Genomic DNA, 27,503 nt, shown 5'->3' with positions numbered 1-27,503 from the left:
TTGAACCCGGACGACTGCTCTTTAAGCCGGTTCTCTCCTACCTTTCACCACTATCCAACGTGAAAAAAAACTCCCCACTCTTTTTCCCCACAAAATGTTTTTAAAAAGCCAGAGAAATTCAGCTCTTGTAGTCCTCTTAAATCATTCAGGTAATTTGTTGGTGTCACTGATGATTAGTAATTAGAGGACGCTGTCTGTTTCTAATCAGCACGCTACATTTTGAAATGTTTTAGTTTTTGAAATGTTAAACTTTGCCTCTCCCAGCCGAGTGATATCAATGAAAACACGTGGTTCCAGTTTCCACAATTGACTGGTGTGTACAGTAGTATGTCAAAGGGAACCCACTTTGTTCTGCATTCCTGTTGAAGTTCAACACCTTCCACTCAGCGCTGTCGGATGAATACATCCCAAATGGCACCCTATTCCCTATATAGTGCACTACTCTTGACCAGAGCCCATGTCGTGTACTGCATAGGGAATAAGGTAGCATTTGAGCCACAGCCCAGGCCTCTCTCCGTGACAGACAGGACCACTGCTGCTCTCATTGGGATCATTCAGCCAATGGGGTTGAATAAGGATCCTCTCTTTCATTACTCTGCCTTGTATCTTAATATGGCTTGTTGTTATGACCACAATAAGAACTGAGCAGAGATATAGTGTGACATATTGTTTCTGAAGCACAATACATTTGTGTCTGACACCAGAGGGGGGGATGGAGGGAGGGAGGGAGGGATGGAGATGTAACAGTATAACTTTACACCGTCCCCTCGCCCATACCCGGGCACGAACCAGGGACCCTCTGCACACATCAACAACAGTCACCCACGAAGGTGACATATCGCTCCACAAAAGCCGCGGCCCTTGCAGAGCAAGGGGAACAACTACTTCAAGGTCTCAGAGCAAGTGACGTCACCGATTGAAACGCTATTTAGCGCGCACCACCGCTAACTAAGCTAGCCGTTTCACATCCGTTACAGAGACACACAAACTCTAGTGATGGGGGAAGAAATCAATAGTTACACTTTGCAATATTATTCTTAGATGATATTATATCGATATTTGACTCCAAGTATCGATTTGTAAAAAATATTTACTTTTGTTTAGAACTGCAGGTTGCGTTAGCTAGCGCTAGTCGGCTGTACCTGAGCCAAAACTCCAGTATTTTTACTCTTATAGCTTGTTCTCCATCTTCTTCTTAAATAGTGAACATGTTTTCAGCACTTTAATTTCCCTAACTGATCAAAACTACTTTTCTCATGGCTCTCTCTTGTCTCTCTGCAGCAGACATGCAGTGAGGGGGAAAGTATTTGATCCCCTGCTGATTTTGTAGGTTTTCCCACTGACAAAGAAATGATCAGTCTATAATTTTAATGGTAGGTTTATTTGAACAGTGAGAGACAGAATAACAACAATAAAAATCCAGAAAAACGCATGTTATAAATGTTATAAATTGATTTGCATTTTCATTAGGGAAATAAGTATTTGACCCCCTTTCAATCAGAAAGATTTCTGTCTCCCAGGTGTCTTTTATACAAGTAACGAGCTGAGATTAGGAGCACACTCTTAAAGGGAGGGCTCCTAATCTCAGTTTGTTACCTGTATGACAGACACCTGTCCATAGAAGCAATCAATCAATCAGTTTCCAAACTCTCCACCATGGTCAAGACCAAAGAGCTCTCCAAGGATGTCAGGGACAAGATTGTAGACCTACACAAGGCTGGAATGGACTACAAGACCATCGCCAAGCAGCTTGGTGAGAAGGTGACAACAGTTGGTGCGATTATTCGCAAATGGAAGAAACACAAAAGAACTCTAAAGAGAAGTGGGACAAAATCCCTCCTGAGATGTGTGCAAACCTCTTGGCCAACTACAAGAAATGTCTGACCTCTGTGATTGCCAACAAGGGTTTTGCCACCAAGTACTAAGTCATGTTTTGCAGAGGGTCAAATACTTATTTCCCTCATTAAAATGCAAATCAATTTATAACATTTTTGACATGTTTTTCTGTATTTTTTTGTTGTTATTCTGTCTCTCACTGTTCAAATAAACCTACTATTAAAATTATAGACGGACCATTTCTTTGTCAGTGGGCAAATGTACAAAATCAGCAGGGGATCAAATACTTTTTTCCCTCACTGTATGGTGAGCAATACGTTTGAAACATCAAATCGCAGTATAGAATCCCAATATGTTATGTAATCATGAGAATGCAGTCGGCACCTAAGTATGGTGATAAAATCATATTGTGAGATCCCTGGCATTTCCCCAGCCCTAACAAACTGCAGCAAGAGACACAGACCAACAACAGTGAGTGACTTCAGACCCATGGGGCAGTAGGGTGATGGTGTAATGCACTCTGGGATAGCTGGATGGATGGAGGGGAGGGGGTTTATGCGCCTAAATATTTTGATGTGTGACCTGGAATTTTAATTTAGGAAAATTAAGGATTCTAGTTTTATTACATCATATTTGTGTGAGCATACATTTAGGTTGCACACATGCTCCTTGTAAAAAAGGTCAGTGTAGAGCCCTGGGCAAGACTGGGTAACTAAGAGTGTCACCATGGCAAACTGACTACTTGGATGTGGTAGAGAGGTTTGGTAGAGCTGTATACACAGGGAAGAGTTGGTCTGACTGGTGGACTCGGTTCAGTGGTTAGTGGTACAATGGCGGACTGGGACCCAGATCGATATTGCTTTATGTATGGGATTGGCAGTGCTAGTTAGAGCTGGGACCAGGCTACCCCATAATGATCTGGGACCAGGCTACTGTAACGGATGTGAAACGGCTAGCTTAGTTAGCGGTGTTCGCGCTAAATAGCGTTTCAATCGGTGACGGCACTTGCTCCGAGTCCTTGAAATAGTAGTTCCCCTTGCTCTGCAAGGGCCGCGGCTTTTGTGAAGCGATGGGTAACGATGCTTCGTGGGTGACTGTTGTTGATGTGTGCAGAGGGTCCCTGGTTCGCGCCCGGGTATGGGCGAGGGGACGGTCTAAAGTTATACTGTTACATTGATGCTGTTGACCCGGATCACTGGTGGTATAGAACTGGGTATAGAACTGGGTAGACTAGGGGTCATAGTGGTATAGAACTGGGTAGACTAGGGGTCATGATGGTATAGAACTGGGTAGACTAGGGGTCATAGTGGTATAGAACTGGGTAGACTAGGGGTCATAGTGGTATAGAACTGGGTAGACTAGGGGTCATAGTGGTATAGAACTGGGTAGACTAGGGGTCATGATGGTATAGAACTGGGTAGACTAGGGGTCATGGTGGTATAGAACTGGGTAGACTAGGGGTCATGATGGTATAGAACTGGGTAGACTAGGGGTCATGATAGTATAGAACTGGGTATAGAACTGGGTAGACTAGGGGTCATGATGGTATAGAACTGGGTAGACTAGGGGTCATGGTGGTATAGAACTGGGTATAGAACTGGGTAGACTAGGGGTCATGATGGTATAGAACTGGGTAGACTAGGGCTCATGGTGGCATTGTACCACACATTCTGTTCTGATTGGCTGACAAGGCCACATTCAAGAGCAGTTGGCTGGGACTGATCTAGATGGAGAGCAGATGGGTTCACCACGGCATGCCCAGTGACACAAACACACATACAGGCACTCATACAAATGCTTGAATGAACGAACACACGAGTGCTCGCTCACAAGCAAACATGTACTCATTCATTCACTCACTCACTCACTCACTCACTCACTCACTCACTCACTCACTCACTCACTCACTCACTCACACACACACACACACACACACACACACACCTCAAGTTGTTAAGTGTGTGGTATTCTCATCATTTTTACGATTGGCTGTCTGCTTATTGTCTTGTGCTGACTATTCCCCCTCTCTGAAGAACAGATAGAATGTTCTTACCATGGCGTGTTGTGTTGCTATAAATACCAGAGTTCAAAATGGGCCCATTTCTATAGTAAAGCAGTCATCTGTGAGCAGCAATGCATGGCCAGAAGGAGAGTATATGTAAGCTGGCCGTCATCCAGTCAGGTTTATCTCTTGAGATCTGGACTTAACCAAATGGCTTTTGTCCTTTGTAGTGGGACAGGAAACAGGCCTAAGACAGTCTGTAGTACGGTCTTCTCTCTGTCTATCTGGCCAATGTGTCAGCACGGACTATACTCCACACTGTTGGGGGTTACTATGCCCAGTGCCTGGTTAATGCCATGATAATTAACCTTTCATATGCATATGAGATCCAAGCCACACCAACTGTCATTTCTGACCGTTATAATTGATGTAATATATTCATCACTGTAATCCAATCATCATCAATCACATGATCATCCAATCATAACACGTTTACTAAAATGTAAGGTAATAATAATATATTCTGTATTCATGGACTAAATGAGACCTAAACCTGCAATATGTTCCTTTTTTTTTTTGTTGACCTGACCAAATTCACATAGAAATGTGTGCTATAGATCTGTCATGCTTATTGAAAGCAAGTCTAATACGCGGTAGATTTGTTCTATGTGAGCTTCACCTTCTTAACTTCTAGTTTTTGCGTCTTCTACTTTCGGTTTTGTACACCAGTTTCAAACAAGCTGAAAATACAATATTTTGGCTTATTGAAAATACATTTCACGGCGGTTTAGATGTCACAATGATTCTCTACACCTGCTTGTTTTGTTACATAAACTGAAATTAGGTGAGCTATTAGAATTGTAGCAACCAGGAAATGGCAGAGCGGTTTCTACATATTGCACCTTCAATAGACACAATGCTTGGAAACACTCCCCATGTAAAAGTACTAACATAGTTTCTCTGCTTATATTTTCCACACCATCCAGTCTTAATTGTTAACATGAGGGTTTTGTAGACTGAATTAACTCTTTGGTGTGTTTCCCTAATGGCACCCTATTCCCTACATAGTGCACTACTTTAGACCAGAACCCAATAAGTAGTGCACTATATAGGGTGTCAGTTGGGATGCATCCTCTCTCGCTAGCCTCTCTATTATCCTTAGTCTTGAACGTGATGGGTTTTTGAGGAGCCTGGCTGTATAGAAGACTGGCAGTTGAACACTTGAGACTTCACTGTCTATAAGACTAGAGAGTGAAAAGACTCCTTTGTTCCAGATGGATTCTGCTGTAGTCGTCAGGGCACACAGGGTGTCACAGAGCACTCTATCGTAGGGATGAGGGTGTCACAGAGCACTCTATCGTAGAGATGAGGGTGTCACAGAGCACTCTATCGTAGGGATGAGGGTGTCACAGAGCACTCTATCGTAGGGATGAGGGTGTCACAGAGCACTCTATCGTAGGGATGAGGGTGTCACAGAGCACTCTATCGTAGGGATGAGGGTGTCACAGAGCACTCTATCGTAGGGATGAGGGTGTCACAGAGCACTCTATCGTAGGGATGAGGGTGTTACAGAGCACTCTATCGTAGAGATGATGGTGTCACGGTAAATAAACAGCCTAAAGGCTTCCCCAAACATAAGTATGTGCACAGAGGGAAGCCAAGTCTGTCTGTCAGTACATGTAGATGGTTCCAGAGAAATTGGAGTGAATTTGCTGGGAAAGTCTTGTTTGGCAGGATGCAAGCTGAAACAAGATTGTGTGAAAGTTTCACATAGATCATCCAAGGTCCTGTACCACCGGTAGCTGGAATGTTGTGATATCAAATCACATTTGATTGGTCATATACACATATTTAGCAGATGTTATTGCGGGTGTAGAGAAATGCTTGGTCATATCACTGTTTTTATTCATTTGCGGAAGAGAGAAGCTGTTAAACTCTGTGTGTTTTCTATCATACAGTTGTTTGTTTATTGCTGAAGTTGGGAGTTCAGTAGTTGAATGGTCGGTCACTAGATCTGTTTAGGTTTCAAGGGTAACTGTTTAAATACTTACCAAGTTAGAGCTATAACAGTTAACTTAACAAGTCTCAAAAGTCACCCTATTCCATATATAGTGTACTACTTTTCACCAGGGCCCTATATAGTGCACTACTTTAGACCAGAACACCACTATTGGCCCTAGTCAACACTAAGTCATGCACTATATAGGGAATAGGGTGGAATTTGGGATACTGTATTGGCCAGAGTCCTGGATGACCCATGCCACCACCTCAACCCCCCTAACACCAACGGTAGCACCCAGCGACGTCACCCACCATGTGTGTGTGTGTGTGTGTGAAGAGATGGCCATGGGACTCAGAACCAGACAGAGCTGTCACAGTGCTGTCACAATGGCTCCCCAGTGTCCCTCCATCTCAATGACATGATTGATAGACATTAATAAGGGCTTGTTTACCCTGTAAGAATGGACCTGTGAAACATAATGCCTTTACTCAGGGTCCATCTGGGCTTTTCTGTACTTACAGTTCATTTGTGTGGTTGATTTGTAGCTGTGTCTTGTCAACAAAACCCCTGTTCTGCCACCCACGGGGCCGTACCACCCATGTAGTGCTGAAGGGAGCTGGGGGTGCATTGAATGACAGCAACTATCCAGTCTTCACTCCTCTATATTTTTGAAAATTAGAGTGACAGTTGAAATCAGTTGGAGAAGAAGTTTAAGATTGAAATCTTCTGGAATATAAAAGGTGTCTGTCCGTATTCCGGACCTCTAGATAGATATCAGAACTGCTCTCTGGGAGCAGTCAGAACTGACAAGCTGCGTTTGTCGGAGGGGAGGGGGGGGGCTCTTTGCTGTGGTGTACTTTGCCATGGCAACACGGGTTCTGCGAGGCTGCTGAGTGGTTACTGTAGTTCACCATGGGAACGACTTGGTGAGCACAGTCCTTATTTACTTCAGTAGAACAACATTATCAGTAAGTCATCAGTATCTTCCTAAAACACATACCTGTCATTGGTTACTCTTTTAAAATCTACACGAGGTATTTAAATGAGACTTGTAAACATGGAATAAAATACCTGTGTGTGTCTTTATTAATGTAGATGTGATCTGTGATCCAGGAGTGTTTTATGCCTTGTTTATCTGAATGCCGCTTGTCTTGCTGTGTGTAGACACAAATGGTGATGACTATGATGTGTTTGAAGAGGGCTGCTGCTCCTCAGACTGACTGAAAGCATCTGGATGAGGGAGGTTGTGTCCCAAACAGCACCCTGTTCTATATAGTGCATTACTTTTGGGACGTAGCCAGAGAAAGACTGTTGTAAAACAGGCCCTTAACAGGAGAGGGGCTCGGCTATAGCCAGCCTTTAAAAGGGAAGGCAGTCAGGTTTTATCAGTTGGGTTGAAGAAATGAGAAACAGGAGGTAAGACAGCTGTGGCAGGACATGACTTTGTTGTCTGTTAGGGTTTTAACTATAATACTGAACAATACAATATGTATTTATTTTTAATCTAAACTGTAAGTATTTAGGTTAAAAGGTGTTATTCGTATTGACATGCTATTACTAGTTTAGTGCTTTGGATTTGGTGCCAAGTACATCATGAAATATGTCTTCATCCCAAATGGCACCCTATTCTCTAAATAGTGCACTACTTTTGACCAGAGCCTTATGGGTAAGTAGTACCCTATACAGGGAATAGGGTGCCATTTGGGATGTGGTTGTTATCACTGGATGGGTCATAAATATGTGGACAGTAGAAGAAGGGTGATTAATGAGTCTGAAGGCCTCACAATGTGAAAGTAGGAGCACTCACAGTCCCGGACTTTGCACTTAGTTTTCCGACTTTGATGAACAATGGACTATCACTTTGTCCACTTTCGTTCTTGTACACACACACACACACACACACACACACACACACACAGAGAGAAAGACATTACTCACTTACAATGTCCATTGAATCTTTTTCACAGTACAAAGAAACTAAGAGAGTCACCTACTCCAAGCAGTGTAGAGGGGGAAACCAACTACTGCAGCGCCATGGCTGACCCAATAAAGCTGGCTGACCCAAAGCTGGCTGAACTAAGGTAAGTAGTAACGAATGTCTCTGAATATGCTGTTGTATCAACATCAATGCCCAACATTTCTTCAAGCATTCTGCCTCTCTCTAAACTGTTCTATGACCTCAGGATCACAGTGAAACACAGCGGTTTGAAACAGTAGAAATACTGTGTGTGTGTGTGTGTGTGTGTGTGTGTGTGTGTGTGTGTGTGTGTGTGTGTGTGTGTGTGTGTGTGTGTGTGTGTGTGTGTGTGTGTGTGTGTGTGTGTGTGTGTGTGTGTGTGTGTGGGCCTGACTGACTGTCCGTCTGCTCTCCTGGCACAACCATGGCTGCTCTTGAATACCAGAGATCTATTAATAACCATCACCTCCATGCCAGAACACTTACGACATCTGCCCATTCACAGTCTAGCTGAGCTAAAGCTCTGCCTCCAGCTAGCACACTGAGTTAGCAGTGAGTGAGAGAGAACCAGAGCCAATGAAACAAGCCTTGTGGTAGAGACAGTGTGTTTTCACAGGGGAACAAGAGGACTCAAGTCAAACCCCTACGGCTGTCTGTACAGCTGTCCTAACATTGTCCCCAGGCTAAGCCCTTGTCCAAAATGGGACCCTATTTTCTACATAGTTCATGACCCGTAGGGTCTGATGAACAAGATTAGATCTGACCCTACAGTCACCTCCTTCGCCTACAGTCACCTCCTTCTCCTACAGTCATCTCCTTCACCTACAGTCATCTCCTTCACCCATTGTCATCTCCTTGACCTACAGTCATCTGCTTCGCCTACAGTCGTCTCCTTGACCTACAGTCATCTCCTTCACCCATTGTCATCTCCTTGACCTACAGTAATCTGCTTCGCCTACAGTTGTCTCCTTGACCTACAGTCATCTCCTTGACCTACAGTCATCTCCTTCGCCTACAGTCATCTCCTTGACCTACAGTCATCTCCTTCACCTACAGTCATCTCCTTCACCTACAGTCATCTCCTTCACCTACAGTCATCTCCTTCGCCTACAGTCATCTCCTTCACCTACAGTCATCTCCTTCACCTACAGTCATCTCCTTCACCTACAGTCATCTCCTTCACCTACAGTCATCTCCTTCGCCTACAGTCATCTCCTTGACCTACAGTCATCTCCTTCGCCTACAGTCATCTCCTTCGCCTACAGTCATCTCCTTGACCTACAGTCATCTCCTTCACCTACAGTCATCTCCTTCACCTACAGTCATCTCCTTCGCCTACAGTCATCTCCTTCACCTACAGTCATCTCCTTGACCTACAGTCATCTCCTTCACCTACAGTCACCTCCTTCGCCTACAGTCATCTCCTTGACCTACAGTCATCTCCTTCGCCTACAGTCATCTCCTTCACCTACAGTCATCTGCTTCTCCTACAGTCATCTGCTTCGCCTACAGTCATCTCCTTCACCTACAGTCACCTCCTTCGCCTACAGTCATCTCCTTCACCTACAGTCATCTCCTTCGCCTACAGTCATCTCCTTCACCTACAGTCATCTCCTTCACCTACAGTCATCCCCTTGACCTACAGTCATCTCCTTCACCTACAGTCAACTCCTTCACCTACAGTCACCTCCTTGACCTACAGTCATCTGCTTCGCCTACAGTCATCTCCTTCACCTACAGTCACCTCCTTCGCCTACAGTCATCTCCTTGACCTACAGTCATCTCCTTCACCTACAGTCATCTCCTTCGCCTACAGTCATCTCCTTCACCTACAGTCATCTCCTTGACCTACAGTCATCTCCTTCGCCTACAGTCATCTCCTTCACCTACAGTCATCTCCTTCGCCTACAGTCATCTCCTTCACCTACAGTCATCTCCTTGACCTACAGTCATCTCCTTCGTCTACAGTCATCTCCTTCGCCTACAGTCATCTCCTTCGCCTACAGTCATCTCCTTGACCTACAGTCATCTCCTTGACCTACAGTCATCTCCTTGACCTACAGTCATCTCCTTCACCTACAGTCATCTCCTTCACCTACAGTCATCTCCTTCACCTACAGTCATCTCCTTCACCTACAGTCATCTCCTTCACCTACAGTCATCTCCTTCGCCTACAGTCATCTGCTTCGCCTACAGTCATCTGCTTCGCCTACAGTCATCTGCTTCGCCTACAGTCATCTCCTTGACCTACAGTCAGGATCACAGCATGATGCAGTAGAGATGAGAATTCCCCTTTTCTGCTCCAGACCTGTTATGTCCCATTCCACTTGTACTAACACAGTGGTTTAACACAGGAGACAGAGCTGGTATTATGTCCCAGTCCACCTGTACTAACACAGTGGTTTAACACAGGAGACACAGAGCTGGTATTATGTCCCAGTCCACCTGTACTAACACAGTGGTTTAACACAGGAGACACAGAGCTGGTATTATGTCCCAGTCCACCTGTACTAACACAGTGTACTAACACAGTGTACTAACACAGTGGTTTAACACAGGAGACACAGCGCTGGTATTATGTCCCAGTCCACCTGTACTAACACAGTGGTTTAACACAGGAGACACCGAGCTGGTATTATGTCCCAGTCCACCTGTACTAACACAGTGGTTTAACACAGGAGACAGAGCTGATATTATGTCCCAGTACACCTGTACTAACACAGTGGTTTAACACAGGAGACACAGAGCTGGTATTATGTCCCAGTCCACCTGTACTAACACAGTGGTTTAACACAGGAGACACAGAGCTGGTATTATGTCCCAGTCCACCTGTACTAACACAGTGTACTAACACAGTGTACTAACACAGTGGTTTAACACAGGAGACACAGAGCTGGTATTATGTCCCAGTTCACCTGTACTAACACAGTGGTTTAACACAGGAGACACAGAGCTGGTATTATGTCCCAGTACACCTGTACTAACACAGTGGTTTAACACAGGAGACACAGAGCTGGTATTATGTCCCAGTCCACCTGTACTAACACAGTGGTTTAACACAGGAGACACAGAGCTGGTATTATGTCCCACATACTTAACTCATGTACAGTATGTAAATCTGTTTCACATAAACAGGAAAACCACACATCCTGGCTCTTCAGCTAATAGTGTCGGTCTCTTCCTCAGAGACGGCATGGCAGATTTTACAGTTCAGACGGCCAAGCACTCCAACTCTCCAGTCTCCTCCACTCCCCTGCGGCCGCCCAGCGAACAGCAGTCCAAGGACCGGGCCTCCAAAAGGCTTTCCTCCGAGTCCAACGGGACCAGCGAGGGTGGGGCAGGGTCGCGGACGCCCGTGGAGATAACCGCACTGGAGGAGTCGTTCCGGCGCTTCGCCATCCACGGCGACACACGTGCCACAGGAAAGGACATGCATGGCAAGAACTGGTCCAAGCTGTGCAAGGACTGTGGCGTCATCGACGGAAAAACTGTCACCCTCACGGACGTGGATATCGTCTTCACTAAAGTCAAGTAAGGAAATCTTTTCTATAGTAGGCTGTGTCCCAAATGGCGTAGTAGAAATCTTGCAGCGCCAATGGCACCCCATTCCCTAAATAGTGCACTACTTTTGACGGGAAGGGAGGAGAGTGTAGGGAGGAGAGTGTAGGGAGGAGAGTGTAGGGAGGAGAGTGTAGGGAGGAGAGTGTAGGGAGGAGAGTGTAGGGAGGAGAGTGTAGGGAGGAGAGTGTAGGGAGGAGAGTGTAGGGAGGAGAGTGTAGGGAGGAGAGTGTAGGGAGGAGAGTGTAGGGAGTAGAGTGTAGGGAGTAGAGTGTAGGGAGGAGAGGAGAGCGAGGAGAGTGTAGGGAGGGAGGAGAGGGGAGGAGAGAGGAGGAGAGAGGAGAGGAGAGGGGAGAAGAGGAGAGGGGAGGAGAGGAGAGCGAGGAGAGTGTAGGGAGGGAGGAGAGGAGAGGGGAGGAGAGAGGGGAGAAGAGGAGAGGAGAGGCGAGGGGAGAAGAAGAGGAGAGGGGAGAGGAGGGGAGAGGAGAGGAGTGGGGTGGAGTTGAGTTGAGTTATCTTCCTTTCTGTTTCTTTCATCCTCATTGTAATGGTGAAATGCATTTCATTGAATCAACTGTTGTCTCAGTATAAAGGGATGACTGGTAGAGATCCATTAGTAGGATCCTCCTGTTATATAATAGTTATGTAAAGCAGACAGATACAGAGAGATAGTAGGATCCTCCTGTTATATAATAGTTATGTAAAGCAGACAGATACAGAGAGATAGTAGGATCCTCCTGTTATATAATAGTTATGTAAAGCAGACAGATACAGAGAGATGGTAGGATCCTCCTGTTATATAATAGTTATGTAAAGCAGACAGATACAGAGAGATAGTAGGATCCTCCTGTTATATAATAGTTATGTAATGCAGACAGATACAGAGAGATAGTAGGATCCTCCTGTTATATAATAGTTATGTAAAGCAGACAGATACAGAGAGATGGTAGGATCCTCCTGTTATATAATAGTTATGTAAAGCAGACAGATACAGAGAGATAGTAGGATCCTCCTGTTATATAATAGTTATGTAAAGCAGACAGATACAGAGAGATAGTAGGATCCTCCTGTTATATAATAGTTATGTAAAGCAGACAGATACAGAGAGATAGTAGGATCCTCCTGTTATATAATAGTTATGTAAAGCAGACAGATACAGAGAGATAGTAGGATCCTCCTGTTATATAATAGTTATGTAATGCAGACAGATACAGAGAGATAGTAGGATCCTCCTGTTATATAATAGTTATGTAATGCAGACAGATACAGAGAGATAGTAGGATCCTCCTGTTATATAATAGTTATGTAAAGCAGACAGATACAGAGAGATAGTAGGATCCTCCTGTTATATAATAGTTATGTAAAGCAGACAGATACAGAGAGATAGTAGGATGGATGGTTTGACCTGGGACTGGGAACAAGGGTGCCAGTATCTAGATCAAGCTCAATTTGCTGATCGATGGACTTGGAATTTGAATTACACATACTAACTACTGCTTCCTGACAATATGGCATGTCAGTGTCTGTTGATATAAAACTATCAGCATTGGGACAGATATAGAAATAGATATGACATTCACAGGTAGGTTCTGTATCCACAGGATACTATGTTACCTTTCTATATTATATTCATGGGACATAGACACTATTCCATTCCAAGAGATGGAATACTATATAAAATACTGTTTTCTAAGAATATACTGTATAAAAGGAAAGAAAGTCTCACTCGATATAGACTCCCAACAGTTGAATAGGAAAACCCCTCAGTAACAGTCATGTTGTGTGGTGTTGTTGCCCTCAGTAACAGTCATGTTGTGTGGTGTTGTTGCCCTCAGTAACAGTCATGTTGTGTGGTGTTGTTGCCCTCAGTAACAGTCATGTTGTGTGGGGTTGTTGCCCTCAGTAACAGTCATGTTGTGGGAGGTTGTTGCCCTCCGTAACAGTCGTGTGGTGTTGTTGCCCTCAGTAACAGTCATGTTGTGTGGTGTTGTTGCCCTCAGTAACAGTCATGTTGTGTGGTGTTGTTGCCCTCAGTAACAGTCATGTTGTGTGGTGTTGTTGCCCTCAGTAACAGTCATGTTGTGTGGGGTTGTTGCCCTCAGTAACAGTCATGTTGTGGGAGGTTGTTGCCCTCCGTAACAGTCATGTTGTGTGGTGTTGTTGCCCTCAGTAACAGTCATGTTGTGTGGTGTTGTTGCCCTCAGTAAGTCATGTTGTGTGGTGTTGTTGCCCTCAGTAACAGTCATGTTGTGTGGTGTTGTTGCCCTCAGTAACAGTCATGTTGTGGGGGGTTGTTGCCCTCAGTAACAGTCATGTTGTGTGGTGTTGTTGCCCTCAGTAACAGTCATGTTGTGGGGGGTTGCTGCCCTCGGTAACAGTCATGTTGTTGCCCTTGGTAACAGTCATGTTGTGGGGGGTTGTTGCCCTCGGTAACAGTCATGTCGTGGGGGGTTGTTGCCCTCGGTAACAGTCATGTTGTGGGGGGTTGTTGCCCTCGGGTACAGTCATGTTGTTGTGGGGGTCTGTTGCCCTCGGTAACATTCATGTTGTGAGGGGTTGTTGCCCTCGGGTACAGTCATGTTGTTGTGGGGTTGTTGCCCTCGGTAACAGTCTGGGGGCAGGATTGTTCACTCTGCTGTTTCCCCAGATGCCTGAGGCAGTCGTCATCCTCTACTGCCACAGGGTCCAGGTCATTTCTAGTAGAATGACCTCAATAACAACCCAACACACACTGACTGAACCGTGCTGGTTGTGGGGTTCTGTGTTCGTATGTTCTGTGTTGGGTATTGAATGGTTAAGATATATGTTCTGTATGCTTTGAAAGGCGTGGGGGTGTATGTCTATCGTGTTGATCATGAGCATTGTGCTCTAAATGCAGGTGAAGGAAGGTGTATCTACAAAGCATGAAGCTAAATGACAGGACAGGGCAGTCTGTTTTACATGTAGTCATATTTGTTTTGGGGGGGGGGGGGTTGCTGTTTGCTCAAGTATGAAGCTTTAATGAAGTGATTTGTTTCATCCTGACTGAGCCCTGAGAGTAGGGATGATTCTGCTAGACAGCGTCAGAACAGACCAGTGCTGTAGCTGGAGGGAGGGGAGAGAGCAGTTCATTCACTACCACACTGACAACTGAATATTCACAAAACAATGAATTCCAGTATTCATTTTGTTATTATGTTTCAGCAACAAAAAAACACGGCATTAGCCATTTGCAAAATGTATAAATATTCAGGAAACTAGCTCCATGGCCGAAATGTACTTTAAAACTGCAACATTTTCTCTCAGCTACATGGCATAATGTGTACATTTGCAGGAAATTAGCTTTAAAACTGAAAAAAAAATTGAAGGCTGCTGTTGTCAGTTGTGTGTTCAGTAGAGCAGTGATGTAGGCCTACAGTAGAATGTGCATATGCTAGAGAGAGAGAGCAGAGTTTTGTGGGGGAGGGAATGTGTTCTGAGCTGTTTCTGAGGCATGAGCAGAGCTGAGCTGGGGAGGCGTGCGTGCCACCATGCCAGACATGATGCAGATGGAGCCTTTCTTTTAATCAGAGAGTCAGAGCTCACACAGCGCTAGCAAGGACATGAAGAATTCAACGGCTTTATGGCCACTGTCTGATGACTATATGGCTTCGTTAAATCCACATTTATTCAGGGAGGAAGTTGTCTACTGTACCACTGGGTTTCTCTGCCATGCTATGGCCTATATAACGAGTCTCTGTTGTCGTGCCATTTCATGCCAGTGATGATCCTTCCCTCTCACTGACTAGACAACCTGGACTCAGAGCATTTTGTATTATTCTGTACGTAACGCCGAGACACTCCATTTAATATGATGTTTCATTTCGTATGGTATTTATTATTTGTGGATGTCCATCACCCATTTCATATGATACACTACAGTACATGACCAAAATAATGTTGACACCTGCTTGTCGAATTATCTCATTCCAAAATCATGGGCATTAATATGGAGTTGGTTCCCCCTTTGCTGCAATAACAGCCTCCACTCTTCTGGGAAGGCTTTCCACTAGAAGTTGGAACATTGCTGCAGGGACTTGCTTCCATTCAGCCACAAAAGCATTAGTGAGGTCGGGCGCGGATGTTGGGCGATTAGTCCTGGCCTGCAGTCAGCGTTCCAATTCATCCCAAAGGTGTTGGATGGAGTTGAGGTCAGGGCTCTGTGTAGGCCAATCAAGTTCTTCCACACCATCTCAACAAACCGCTTTGGGCTAGGTGGCATTAACATGCTGAAACAGGAAAGGCCCTTCCCCGAACTGTTGCCACTAAGTTGGAAGCACAGAATCATCTAGAATGTCATTGTATGCTGTAACATTAAGATTTCACTTCACTGGAACTAAGGAGCCTGAACCCTTATTCCTCCTCATCTAAACGTTACAGTTGGCACTATGCATTAGGAGAGGTAGCGTCTCGTTTCTTTGCATTGGATATATTTACCATATCATATGGAGACAGACAGAAACCTTTTACTGTATCATAAGTAGACATCATTGCAAATGATTAAATCCTTCTAATGGAAAACATATATATATATAATTTAGTTACGAATTGAACTTGAATTAAATGAGTTGACGCTTCACATGGGATTATTTCACTGAACAACAAAAGAAATGGAATATTGAATGATCCCCAATGATCCATCGCATCTCCCAAAAACATTTTCAACATACATCTGTAAAATGATAGTCTAGAAACTAAAGCTTTGGTTGTCTTCCGCTCAGGCTTCCATGTCTTCTCCCTGGGCCTCCTCAATGTCCACCTCTTGAACATCAGACTCTGAAGCCTCATCTTCACTGTCACTTTCCAAGCTTGTTGAGGATGGCTAGTTGTCAGGCTCAAAAAGCCTCACATTTGCCCGGATGGCCACCAATTTTTCAACCCTTGTATTGGTCAGCCTGTTGCGTGCTGTGGTGTGTGTGTGTGTGTGTTCCCAAACAAGGACCAGTTGCGCTCTGAGACGGCTGATGTTGGTGGGATTTGGAGGATGATGGAGGCAACAGGGGAAAGGGCCTCAGATCCACAAAGTCCCTTCCACCAGGTGGCTGATGAGATATTTTGCATATTGCATCTCTATCCCAAAGCCCTTGCTTGAAAGTGTACTTCGCCAGACTACCAAGAACCTTGCTTTCATCCAGGCCAAGGTGGCGAGACACGGTAGTGATGACACCATAGGCCTTGTTGATCTCTGTACCAGACAGGATGCTATTGCCAGTGTACTTTGGGTCCAACATGCGGTGTGTATGGGCTTCAGGCAGAAGTCTTCACACTTTTTGATGTATTTCAGAACTACAGTTTCCTCTGCTTGGAGCAACAGTGAAGTGGGCAGGGCAGTACAGACTTCTTCTCTTACATCTGCTAGCAGAGTCTGAACATCAGACAGGATGGCATTGTCTTCCTCAATCCGTGCAATGGCTACTGCTATAGGTTTCAGGAGTTTCAGGCTGCTTACCCCTCTCTCCCAAAATACATCATCCAGGAGGATCCTCTTGATGGGGCTGTCCATATCGAAAGACTGTGATATGGCCATTTCTTGGAGAGACTCCTTCCCCTCGAGGAGACTGTCAAACATGATGACAACACCACCCCGACGGGTGTTGCTGGGCAGCTTCAATCTGGTGGTCTTATTCTTCTCACTTTGCTTGGTGAAGTAGATTGCTGCTATAACTTGATGACCCTTCACATACCTAACCATTTCCTTGGCTCTCTTGTAGAGTGTATCCATTGTTTTCAGTGCCATGATGTCCTTGAGGAGCAGATTCATTGCATGAACAGCACAGCCAATGGGTGTGATGTGAGGGTATGACTCCTCCACTTTAGACCAAGCAGCCTTCATATTTCGCAGTATTGTCTGTCACCAGTGCAAATACCTTCTGTGGTCCAAGGTCACTGATGACATCTGAAATGTAGAGACTGGTGTGTCTATCGTCCCTTGTGTCTGTGCTCTTGTAGAATACTGGTTGAGGGGTGGATATGATGTAGTTAATTATTCCATGCCCATGAACATTCAACCACCCATCAGAGATGATTGCAATAGTCTGCTTTCTCTATGATTTGCATGACCATCAATTGAACTCTGTTGAACTCTGCATCCAGCAAATTAGTAGATAATGCATGTCTGGTTGGAGGGGTGTATGCTGGGCGAAGAACATTCAGAAATCTCTTCTAACACACATTGCCAGTGAGCATCAGAGGTGAACCAGTTTGCATACACAGCTCGAGCAAGATATTCATCAGCATTTCTCTGACTACGTTCCTCCATTGAGTCAACAAAACTTCTAATTCCAGGAGGACCATGAGCTGTTGCTATCGATAAGGTGTCTGATTCATCGTTTTCTGCTCAAATAGAAGTAGAGGGACTTTTGTCAGATGTTGCTTGTTGTGAGTGCTGAGGGAACTTTATGCACTTGGCCAGATGATTCTGCATCTTTGTTGCATTCTTCACATATGATTTGGCACAGTATTTGCAAATGTACACAGCTTTTCCTTCTACATTAGCTGCAGTGAAATGTCTCCACACATCAGATGTGACATTTCCCTGTAAAATAAAACTAAAATACAATTCCATGTAGAGATAAATAGTTAAGCAGTTAGATTACTTTGTAAGATAAATGTTTATGGAAACAGGTGAATTAACACTCCTTAGTTAGCAGGCTCAAGCAAGCTAAAACCCACATGGCAGCAAAAACTAACTAGCAGAAATGGTTAACAAGTTAGAAATGATTTAAACACACTTTGCTGTAGGTTACTATTTACTAGTTAACAAAACAATAATGTATGTCATATAAAATATATTCACCCCACCCAGTATTGTAATCAAAACTTACCAGAAAGCATGTAGTCCTTGGCTCAGACAGTGTAGTAGTGTGGGCTCAATAGCATCTCAGTAGTGTGGGCTCAATAGCATCTCAGTAGTGTGCGAGATCTTGAGAATCAGCTGTACAGAATGCACTGTGCATGCAGAGGGTTGCAATTCCATTGAATTGGGGATAGTTTAACCAAAATATGCCACAAGACCTAGAATTGCCCTTTGTGTATCCCACAAAAAAAGGTTCACTGTTATAAGCTAACTTTTTTGATGAATTTAAACAAAATTCCTGGGCTTGACTTCCCATGGAAAATTTCCGGAAAGTTTCCGACCCTTTGCAGCCCTACTTAACCAATGATTTTTACGCTCTACGCACTTCAGCGGTCCTGTTCTTCGAGCTTGTGTGGCCTACCACTTCGCAGCTGAGCCGTTGCTGCTCCTAGACGTTTCCACTTCACAATAACAGCACTTACAGTTGACCGTTGCAGCTCTAGCAGTGCAGAAATTTGACAAACTGATTTGTTGGAAAGGTGGCATCCTATGACGGCGCCATGTTGAATGTCACTGAGCTCTTCAGTAAGGCCATTCTACTGCCCATGTTTGTATATGGAGATTGCATGGCTGTGTGCTTGATTTTATACACTTGTCTGCAACGGGTGTGGCTGAAATATCCGAATCCACTCATTTGAAGGGGTGTCCACATACCTTTGGCCGTGTAGTGTATGTTACAATTCTTATTATATGTTACAAATGTGCAAAGTGTACAATATGTTATCGAATTTGCAAAACGTAGGATGTGCTACGAATTCTAGATAGGTGGCTAACTTTAGCTAGCTGGCTAACATTAGCTCGGCTAGGGATTAGGGTTAAAGTTAGGTTAAAGGGTTAAGGTTAGGGGAAGGGTTAGCTAACATGCTAAGTAGTTGCAAAGTAGCAAAAAAGTAGTAAGTCGTTGAAAAGTTGCTAAAGTTATTGGTGATGAGATTCGAACTCGCAACCTTTGGGTTACTAGATGTTCGCGTTATACACCCACCCATCCACCCCGACCAAACCACCCTACTTTCATTTTTGCCTTAAGTAATCATCTGTCTTATGTAACCATACCAAACAACATATCATACTAATTTGAGTGTCACGGATTTACCTTTACTATGTTACGTCTAGTCTATGAGACCAGGCTGGACCTGCTGTAGTTCAGTTCTATGGTGTCTACTGCCTACCCCAACCCCAACCCCAACCCCAACCCTACTGTGGTGAGCCAGGCAGTTGGATAGATGTTTTTTTCTCCAGTAAAAACATAAGAAAGTAAAAAAGTTAAGTCCCATCCCATCTTTAACACGGTATAACAACTATATCCGCACAGTCTAGAACCGAAAGGCTTACCAAACGGCTAGCCACTCAATGATTTGTCCCAACCAGCCCCCACCACAGATCCAGAGCTGTGTGTCAAGCTTCACAGTGTAGGAGTGCTGATCTAGGATCAGGTCCCCCCCTGTCCTTATTTGTTAGAGCAGCTCACAGATCACTGCTCCTGCACATAGCCCATTTGTAAATAGCCCATCCAACTACCTCATCCCCATACTGTTATTTATTGATTTATTTATTTAGCTCCTTTGCACCCCAGTATCTCTACTTGCACATTCACCTTCTGCACATCTACCATTCCAGTGTTTAAATGCTATATTGTAATTACTTCACCACCTTCGCCTATTTATTGCCTTATCTCCCTTATCCTCCCTCATTTGCACTCACTGTATAAAGACGTTTTCTACTGTATTATTGACTGTATGTTTGTTTATTCCATGTGTAACTCTGCGTTGTTGTTTGTGTCGTACTGCTTTGCTTTATCTTGGCCAGGTCGCAGTTGTAAATGAGAACTTGTTCTCAGCTAGCCTACCTGGTTAAATAAAGGTGAAATAAATCAAAAAGGAAGTTATCTAAAAGGCTAAACTGATCCTAAATCGGCACTCCTACGCTTTGTAGATGCTGTTTGATATGTCTGATTCCTTAGCAAGCTCCTGACAGGGTCATTTTAATTGGTTTCCAGAGGACACAGAGCCCTCCTCCTCCTCCTCCTCCTCCTCCTCCTCCTCCTCCTCCTCCTCTCCTCAGACACAACGTGCCAGCTGGAAGTCCTATGTCCCATCTGACATTAGACAGCATGGAACAGGCAACGGAGGAATGGAGCTCTCAACTGTTCAACACTGACGGATCGCCCAAACAAAATCAGTCACTGAAGGAGTCAATTTAATAATAAACCCCAAACACGCCTGTTTACTGTAGCTTGCTGCTATGACAACAGGTTACCCGGGGAGACTGTTTGGCTTTACAGCCTTTTGTTTAGCAGATTTATCACCACAGCAATGGTTGTTTGTATTTGTGTTACCATGCACGACGACGTCTGAACGGAGAAGCAGAATGGTGTATAGTCAGTTTAAACAGCCGTACGCATGGCCCCTTGGAGGGGTGGATGTGATTGGTTGAGCTATAATAACACCTGACATCATGTTGATGACTACTAGGCTGCGTACCAATTGGACCCTGGTTGAAAGTAATGCATCATTTAGGGAATAGGGTGCTATTTGAGGGTGCCATTTGGGACACAGCCCTAGTAGAAAGCAGAACACGGAACACCAGAAAATCTAAAAACTCTGTAGTCGAGAAGTTCACTTTCACACATAAACACATCGTCTGTCTCTGTCCAGGCAGTGCCTAAGATGCTTCTCCCTGTGTCTGTCTCTGTCTAGGCAGTGCCTAAGATGCCTCTCCCTGTGTCTGTCTGTAGAGCACACCATCACACAGCTGTGCCATCAGATAGCTGACATGTTGATGCTATCACACAGCAGGGCCATCAGATAGCCGACATGTTGATGTTATCACACAGCAGGGCCATCAGATAGCTGACATGTTGATGCTATCACACAGCAGGGCCATCAGATAGCTGACATGTTGATGCTATCACACAGCAGGGCCATCAGATAGCCGACATGTTGATGCTATCACACAGCAGGGCCATCAGATAGCTGACATGTTGATGCTATCACACAGCAGGGCCATCAGATAGCTGATATGTTGATGCTATCACACAGCAGGGCCATCAGATAGCCGACATGTTGATGCTATCACACAGCAGGGCCATCAGATAGCTGATATGTTGATGCTATCACACAGCAGGGCCATCAGATAGCTGACATGTTGATGCTATCACACAGCAGGGCCATCAGATAGCTGACATGTTGATGCTATCACACAGCAGGGCCATCAGATAGCTGACATGTTGATGCTATCTCATGGCTTTGTATACAGTGTGGTCGATTCTCCTTTGACGCTCTCAAACTGTGATGAGGGGCATTAAAATGACAAGCCAAATCATGTCTCAAATGGCACCCTATTCCTTTTTATAGTGCACTACCTTTGACCAGGATACTCAATAGGAAAAGGGGTGTGATTTGGGACACACATCCCCATGTTTATGATGTAACATGGAGACAGAGGTCAACAGCAGTAGAATTCTCTCACTGAGTTCCACAGACTCTTCACTCTGTGACATCGGTAGTTTTGACATTTCTAAGTGGCTGGTTGGTTGTTTCTACATTTCAGGAAGAAATCCTGTCGCACCATCACGTTTGACGAGTTCAAGGCAGCGGTGGGAGAGCTGGCCAGCAAGAGATTCAAGGAGAAAACGGGAGAGGAGGCGGAGGGGGAGGTCTTCAGGATGATTGAGGGGAAGAAACCGGTCATTAAAGGAGTCACGGTAAGGTCCCGAAGCAGCAGGAAATGACATCCAATAGTACTGACGCTACAACAGATATGAATGAATACGCGTATACAGACTCAGTGCATTCGGAAAGTATTCAGACCCATGGACTTTTTCCACATTTCGTTACCTTACACTTATTCTAACATGGATTAAAATAAAATCCTCAATCTACACACAATACCCCATAATGACAAAGCAAAAAACAGGTTTTTAGAAATGTTTGCAAATGTGTGTGTATATATTTGCTATGCTATGAGACTTGAAATTGAGCTCCAGTGCATCCTGTTTCCATTGATGATCCTTGAGATGTTTCTACAACTTGATTGGAGTCCATCTGTGGTAAATTCAATTGATTGGACATGATTTGGAAAAGGCACACACCTGTCTATATAAGGTCCCACAGTTGACAGTACATGTCAGAGCAAAATTCAAGCCATGAGGTCGAAGGAATTGTCCATAGAGCTCCAAGACAGGATTGTGTCGAGGCACAGATCTGGGGAAGGGTACCAAAAAACTTCTGCAGCATTGAATGTCCCCAAGATCACAGTGGCCTCCATCATTCTTAAATGGAAGAAGTTTGGAACCATCAAGACTCTTCCTAGAACTAGACGCCCAGCCAAACTGAGCAATCTGGGAAGAAGGGCCTTGGTCAGGGAGGTGAACAAGAACCAGATGGTCACTCTGACGGAGTTGCCACTCCTCAGTAAAAGGCACGACATCCTGCTTGGAGTTTGCCAAAAGGCACCTAAAGGACTCTGGCCATGAGAAACAAGATTCTCTGGTCTGATGAAACCAACATTGAACTCTTTGGCCTGAATACCAAGCGTCGCATCAGGAGGAAACCTGCCACCATCCCTACAGTGAAGCATGGTGGTGGCAGCATCATGCTGTGGGGATGTTTTTCAGCGGGAGACTAGTCAGGATGGAGGGAAAGATGAACAGAGCAAAGTACAGAGAGATCCTCGATGAAAACCTGATCCAGAGCACTCAGGACCTCAGACTGGGGAGAAGGTTCACCTTCCAACAGGGCCACGACCCTAAGCACACAGCCAAGACAACACAGGAGTGGCTTCAGGACAGGTCTCTGAATGGCCTTGAGTGGCCCAGCCAGAGCCCGGACTTGAACCCGATCAAACATCTCTGGAAAGACCTGAAAATAGCTATGCAGCGACACTCCCCATCCAACCTGACAGAGCTTGAGAGGATCTGCAGAGAACAAAGGGAGAAACTCCCCAAATGCAGGTGTGCCAAGCTTGTAGCGTCATACCCAAGAAGACTCGAGGCTGTAATCGCTGCCAAAGGTGCTTCAACAAAGTACTGAGTAAACGGTCTGAATACTTATGTAAATGTGATATTTCAAAAATATTTTTTTTGTTTTTGCTTTGTCATTATGGGGTATTGTGTGTAGGTTGATGAGGGGAAAAACACAATTTAATCAATTTTGTAATAAGGTTGTAACGTCACAAAATGTGGAAAAAGTCAAGGGGTCTGAATACTTTCCGAATGCACTGTATGCTACAGACCAATGTAAGTAAACCTTGTCCAAGCCAGAACGGCCCATAGGGATCCTGTAGCGTGAGGCATCTTGATGTACCAGTGCACCCCCTGGACAGGATGCTAGTGACCACTGTGATGTGTATATAGAAACAACTGCTGGGTATGACTCAGGGTTGCGTCCCAAATGGCACCCTAATCCCTTTATAGTGCACTACTTTTGACCAGGGCCCATAGGGTGCTATTTGGGATGGATTCTCAGAACAAACTCAAATCGTCATCATGCATGTCCTTTTTTAATGTAACTTTCTTTCTGTCCACAGAGAGCGGTGGCTTCTCCCACCGTGTCTCGTCTGACGGACACGACCAAGTTCACTGGGTCACACAAGGAGCGCTTTGACGAGAGTGGCCGTGGGAAGGGGAAGGCAGGTCGCGTGGACATGGTGGACACATCCGGGTACGTCGCAGGATACAAACACCTCGGGTCATATGAGAAGAAAGTCACCAAGCCCACCGGGCCCCCTGGAGCCGGGCCCCCTGGAGGAGGGCCCCCTGGAGCCGGGCACTCTGGAGGAGGGCCCCCTGGAGCCGGGCCCCCTGGAGCCGGGCCCCCTAGAGCCGGGCCCCCTGGAGCCAAACCAGTGTGAAGAAAGTAGAAACAAACAGAAACATAAGACCAACTACTAGGGTAATAATTTTCTAAAGAAAGAACTCCATGAAAGCACAACAAAAAGATAGGATTTCATATGTTCTCACCCATCTTGTTTTCTTTTCGCCAGTGGGATGTTTTGAGTTCCTGTCTTTTTTGTTATGTGTGAGAACTGGAAAACTGTTTACATCCATTTTTACAGCTGGTACATTCCTGACAGATCGCAAGTTACTGCCAAATGTTCACATGAACCCACCAACCAACAAGGGAAACAACTGTTTTGCTCTGCATTTTTTTGAAACCTCTTCATGATGATAGGCGTCTTCACATATGTATTATAAGCACTATGAATAACACCATGCCAAGAAAAACAAATAAGAGGGAAGAAAGGGTTCAACAAATGATTTAACAAGATTGCACTTTGCTTTAGATGGGCCATAGCTTCTTTTCCTCCTTTTAGTTGAAGAAAAACATCCTTCATTTCATACCTTTTAGTTAGTTGAATGTCTATTGGCACAAACTGGTGAAGTAGATATACTGGTAGGTTGTTATATTGATCAAACCATCTTCAATATCAACTTTCTGCCTTTCCTCTGGTCAATGAAGTCTGCTGTATGAGTCTTCATCTACCGGCTGTCTGTTCTCCTTTATACTGCATCATAGTTTACACATATTGACGACAACATCGTTTGCCTTCAATTGTTCTTAAAATAACTAAACCTTTTAAACAGGATATGTAGAAGTTCTGAGTCTTCCTGTCTTTAGCTACGTAATATCATATGAATGATAACATTTTATTTTAGTTCATTCTACTGTCAGATATCAAGTTTGTTATCTATGAGTCTTAACTTCCCTTCCTTGTGAATCTTGCTTTTCTAAACGTTCTGTGAAGTCATATCGATACTGTACCTTTATGTATTTACAACACAAGGAGAAGAATAACACTAGAATTATTTCATATCCTAAGGCCACGTCTTGTCTGGTTCATCCTGAAACCCTCATCAATTATTTACACCCAACATATTAAACAAGATAATAGGTAAATGACCCTGAAATTATTATCTCTAATCATTCATCTAAATCACACACACACCAATTTGATAAGGCTTCATTCACAGTTTGTTCCACACTATGTCCGGTTGTATTAGCTGGACCTCTGAAACTAAGAGGTGAGCTGGGTTGTTCAGGTTTGTATTTTTCGATATTTAACTGATATGATACTGCCGTCAGATGTCTATAGTTGTAATATATTGGTGGTAAGAATGTGTGTATTTCTAAACATGCGGCCGCATGGCTTCATTTAAGACGCTGACCTGCGTTTGTTTCTCTTGTCTTGCTGTATCTTAAGCATGAAGTAATGCAATGCTACTACTTTACCATTAACGACATGAAACAGACGACATATTTCAGAGGTCTCATTTCAACTGCTGTGTTTAGTGGCTCGGTTATAGTGACTTGCTCTGCTCCTACGTTCTGGCAGAGTAGTCAGACCAATGGAATTAAAACTAAAACAACTTCACTTTGACAGGAGGACCAAGTTGTGGTTACATTGTGAGTGTACAGAGACCATAGAGATCCTATAAATGACTATGTTTAGACTAAGAATATCAAAGGGGACATTTGTGGCCAAGGAGTTGGGTGACATTGTCAGGTGATATCATTGACCGTACATGCAGAAAAAAATCTATAGCTTGGTGGAACCAGCCTGATCGTTGCGTTCACTATGAAAGAGAATGATGAACCCGGCCTGATCGTTGCGTTCACTATGAAAGAGAATGATGAACCAGCCTGATCGCTGCGTTCACTATGAAAGAGAATGATGAACCAGCCTGATCGTTGCGTTCACTATGAAAGAGAATGATGAACCAGCCTGATCGCTGCGTTCACTATGAAAGAGAATGATGAACCAGCCTGATCGCTGCGTTCACTATGAAAGAGAATGATGAACCAGCCTGATCGTTGCGTTCACTATGAAAGAGAATGATGAACCAGCCTGATCGCTGCGTTCACTATGAAATAGAATGATGAACCAGCCTGATCGCTGCGTTCACTATGAAATAGAATGATGAACCAGCCTGATCGCTGCGTCCACTATGAAATAGAACCATGAAAGAGAAATGATGAACCAGCCTGATCGCTGCGTTCACTATGAAAGAGAATGATGAACCAGCCTGATCGTTGCGTTCACTATGAAAGAGAATGATGAACCAGCCTGATCTCTGTGTTCACTATGAAATAGAACCATGAAAGAGAATGATGAACCAGCCTGATCGTTGCGTTCACTATGAAAGAGAATGATGAACCAGCCTGATCGTTGCGTTCACTATGAAAGAGAATGATGAACCAGCCTGATCGTTGCGTTCACTATGAAAGAGAATGATGAACCAGCCTGATCGTTGCGTTCACTATGAAATAGAATGATGAACCAGCCTGATCGCTGCGTCCACTATGAAAGAGAATGATGAACCAGCCTGATCGTTGCGTTCACTATGAAAGAGAATGATGAACCAGCCTGATCGTTACGTCCACTATGAAAGAGAATGATGAACCAGCCTGATCGTTGCGTTCACTATGAAAGAGAATGATGAACCAGCCTGATCGCTGCGTTCACTATGAAATAGAACCATGAAAGAGAAATGATGAACCAGCAATCAGGCTGGTTCCACCAGGCTACAAGATCAAATGTCAGCAATTTGAATTGTATCAAATGGATGCACATCAAACTAGGTTTTACATTCTAAATGAAAAAGACTACTATGCCATAGATACTACAGGTAGGTACATATGACTAGTGACTTCATCAGTATTGTTTGTGACCCTTGAACTCTTGTCTTTGAAGAAGTTTTAGAGAAACCTTTTTAGTGTAAACACTGTTACCCTGACACTTTCTACGGCACACATTCAACAGAATACAAAAGGCAGGGTAATATAGTACTGTGATATTTGATGGACATACTGTATGAGGTGAAGGGGATGAACAAATAAGTAGACTTTTGTAGGACATATATTTTTCCAGCATAATGACATACTGTTGCTTTCATACTGGCCACCCTACCTTAGCCTCTGCTGACCAATAAGACTCATGTGTTGATTGAGATCAACACCTGTTAACTAGTTGAATCGTAATCACTTTAGTACGATTTGTCTTGTGTGCTTAATGCCAAATACTGTGCACGTTTTCGTGTGGAGAAGCAAATCCTTCTTATTTTTCCAAAAAATAACTTGTTAATGTACGATTATTGTGACCTGGTGCATGCTTTGTGTTTTGGTTCTTGTTCTCGAGACCTGTGTGTGTGTTCATGATTTGTAGCATTGTTGAAAATAAAAACTCCCCATCCTGAAGAATTATTGGTGTGTTTCTAATCTCCTCTACTGATCTGATGACTTATTGAGAGGATCAGTTGTCTCCTCTACTAATCTGA

At 44.2% G+C, this 27,503-nt stretch overlaps 1 protein-coding gene across 2 annotated transcripts in view; it reads left to right on the top strand.

Moving 5' to 3' along the window:
- LOC110518378 (tubulin polymerization-promoting protein) overlaps positions 1-27,426 on the top strand; it is a 29,802-nt gene extending 2,376 nt beyond the window's left edge. Inside the window, exons 1-5 of one of the 2 annotated variants that reach the window (XM_036936227.1) lie at positions 7,222-7,256; positions 7,808-7,921; positions 10,984-11,328; positions 21,779-21,932; positions 23,756-27,426. In XM_036936227.1, coding sequence (XP_036792122.1) covers positions 7,243-7,256; positions 7,808-7,921; positions 10,984-11,328; positions 21,779-21,932; positions 23,756-24,079 — 951 coding nt within the window. In that variant the 5' untranslated portion in view covers positions 7,222-7,242 and the 3' untranslated portion in view covers positions 24,080-27,426. Of the gene's footprint in view, positions 1-7,221; positions 7,257-7,807; positions 7,922-10,983; positions 11,329-21,778; positions 21,933-23,755 lie in introns of those variants that run through there. The other variant, XM_036936230.1, reaches the window with a different exon arrangement.
- The last annotated feature ends 77 nt before the right edge of the window (positions 27,427-27,503 follow it).

This window comes from Oncorhynchus mykiss, chromosome 2, assembly GCF_013265735.2.
Source record: "Oncorhynchus mykiss isolate Arlee chromosome 2, USDA_OmykA_1.1, whole genome shotgun sequence".
NCBI lineage: Eukaryota > Metazoa > Chordata > Actinopteri > Salmoniformes > Salmonidae > Oncorhynchus > Oncorhynchus mykiss.
The sequence above is the reverse complement of the archived record's forward strand: the minus strand, read 5'-3'. Positions and strand labels throughout refer to the sequence as shown.